We start from the raw sequence: 2884 nt of genomic DNA, 5'->3' as shown, positions 1-2884 counted from the left end.
TGTTATCTCTTTTGTTCTATAGCCCTGATGAAGACCTGAAACTCAGGTCGAAACGTCGGCATAAAATAAATAAATATTGTTTTATTTATTTATGTTGTTCTTTGCTGACTCCATCCCCCGACAAACTTCTCCAATCATTAATCTACGGTCAACTATCTACACCTCATTGTTGCTATTTATATTCTATGTACTTATATAATTTATTTTATATATTTGTATTATATCTCTATCGGTTCCTGATGGGAACAGACTGTATCTGTATGTAATATATTTAACTCAAACACTAGATACCATAGCCCCCCTCGCCATGGAATTATAGATATGAATATCTATAATTATTATTATGGGGTATACCACCACCTGTGCTGGGATTCTTAATGGTAGATCTGTTTTCTTAAACTTCAATTGTGGTAATATGAATTGAGAAGTACCAGTTGGGATCTTTGTAATTTATACTGACTCTAAATATCAATTCTAATATTGCCATTCAAATTACAACGAAAATAGTCTTACTTGTCTTGGTGCGTCGGTCGGTTTGGCAGTGTTCGCGGCGGAGCCTCCATATACACTTCGCTCCGCGGCCTACGGCCTCCTTCGACTTTCTGCGATGCGTGACCTCTTCAACCGTCCTCCCATGGTCTCCATCCTCCTCTCAACTCTTGTCAACTGTCCTCAGCTCATTGGATGATCCTCAACTCCTCATCCACTCACTTCAACTACCTCTCAAGTCTCTTCCCCCCTGCTGCTCTTTTTACCCATTTTCTCCCCTCTACTTCTAAATTCCTTCACACTTCCGATCTCCATTCTTCTCGATGGTGCTTCTATGCTCCCACTCTCTTTTACTTACCCTCCAGAGGGGGTGGAAGGTCATTGACCTTTCTTTCGATGATGGTTGGTCTTTTTATCTTCAAATTAAGGCGGCTTCCTACTTTGACAGAGGTCGTCGCCTTTGCTCGGGATTTTAGTAAGCCCAGATGTGAGATAAGAGCTACCTATGGGGGTGCATGTACCCGGCGACACCTGGTATCTGCATATATTTATATATTACTTTTAATGTTCTGCCACGCAGGGTCAATTTCCATTTGCGGTTCCTTTGCTATGACCCCTTATCAAAATTCCAGCTATCAATACAGACATATCAATAAATTGTTTATTTAAATATAAAAACCAATCTAGAAGAAGTGATAAGATTAGATATACAATAAATATTTTATTATTTCAGGTTTGGAAAAAGAAAAAGAATTGTTGGAACTGGATACCCTGAATTATTTTAACCATGAACTTCCAAAGATGGTAAATTACAGTTGTTTGCAATATTAAAATTTATTTAAGAGCATATATTATATTTTAAATCATTTTATTTTTCCAAATTAATGCATAGTAGGTCACAGTACAAATTCAACAATCATTCATTATCTAAGTAGTGTGTGGATTTTCAATTTTATTTTCGCAAGGTAAAATTAATAGTAATAATAATAATAAGATGAAGTAATATCAATGTGAAATAAATAGCAATAAACCGGTAAAATATAAAACATACAGCAAAATATCTTCAAACATACTTATATGGTTATTATATGAATAAGAAAGGAATAAAAAAAATTAAAAATTAAGAAAAGATAGTCGAGACTGCGGTCAGTAAATATACAGAAATAATTAAAACTTATTTCTTTGTGCCGACGTTTAGACCTGAAATTCACGCCTTCAGCAGAGCTGTAAGACAAAACAAGATAACAACCTTAATTCAGAAAAAATAAATATAAAATAATATCAAACAAAAACTAGATAAAATACAAAAAAATAAATTATAAATGTAATATGGTCCGTGTGCGGTCAAATTAAACTCAAATAGTAATATTATGTAGTACTATTTTTATATACTATGTACATCCAGTATAAAAATAAATTAAGTAGATGGTACTGGTACTGGTATTTGGTGGGAGGAACAAGTCCGGCAAGTGGGCCTAATGTTCCTTTTTGCCAACCCCTGGCGGCTACCTGAGTTTTCGCCGCGTACTAACCAAGGTGGGAGTGCTTAGATTCATTCTTCGGTACCGCCGAAAAGAGGATGTTAAACTGCCCCAGGTGGGAATCGAACCCAAAAGGTTCCGAACCGAGCGCACTTGGACCTGAGCTCCAACCCGCACGGCCGTCGCATCCCTATTTTCTAGATGGTAGTAAAAGAAGATAAAGCGTAATACGTACAAGTAAGCATTGCACAAAACAAATGATAAAAATGCTATTGAAAATCAGATAGTGCTCATGTAGACAGAGAAATAAATATAAAAAAACGTACGAAAAAAATGTATATAATGAGTAATTGAAATTAATATAATAAAATATGTAAGTGTAATATATTCAAATTTTAAAATTGTAAGGTTAATTAATATGGTTTTAACACACATAACCACAAAAACAAAGCACACAAAAATAAACGTGTGTTTTAGATGTTTATTTAAATTCCGTTTTACTTAATCTAATTGTTATTTTTTTTTGTTTTTTTTTTAAATTATTTATTTATTGTAATTTCAAACTGTACAAAATAATACAATAGGTAAATATGTTGTATGTTTCATATACACTTGAAACTCTTGGGAAGGAACCACCCATTGGTGGTACTTCAAACATTAATTTAAACTAGAAGGTCCCGTGGCCATTTTCTTTTCAGACGCCTCGGAGGATTATCAGGGACTGTTAAGGATGAAAGATTGAGAATTAATGGGTTAGGATGGTTAAGGAGTTTGGAATAAAAAGACGCATATCTGGGTCAAATCTGCAACGAATGGGATGTTAAGGTTTTTATGAATGAGTTTATTTGTGACGTAATAAGGAGCATCAAGGATTTTACGTAGGATTTTGGATTGTAACGATTGGATGCGGGAAG

The 2884-nt window shown here is 34.5% G+C and overlaps 1 protein-coding gene across 1 annotated transcript in view; it reads left to right on the top strand.

Annotated features, from left to right (window-relative positions):
• LOC106680698 (uncharacterized) overlaps positions 1–2884 on the top strand; it is a 26817-nt gene that overhangs the window by 11460 nt on the left and 12473 nt on the right. The window contains exon 5 of the mRNA XM_014420577.2: positions 1223–1293. Within this exon, the coding sequence (XP_014276063.1) occupies positions 1223–1293 (71 nt within the window). The remainder of the gene's footprint in view (positions 1–1222; positions 1294–2884) is intronic.

Source organism: Halyomorpha halys, unplaced genomic scaffold (genome assembly GCF_000696795.3).
Source record: "Halyomorpha halys isolate HHAL.00 unplaced genomic scaffold, Hhal_1.1 Scaffold279.1, whole genome shotgun sequence".
In the NCBI taxonomy this organism is placed as follows: Eukaryota; Metazoa; Arthropoda; class Insecta; order Hemiptera; family Pentatomidae; genus Halyomorpha; species Halyomorpha halys.
Note: the sequence above shows the minus strand (reverse complement) of the source record. Positions and strands in the feature narration are given on the sequence as shown.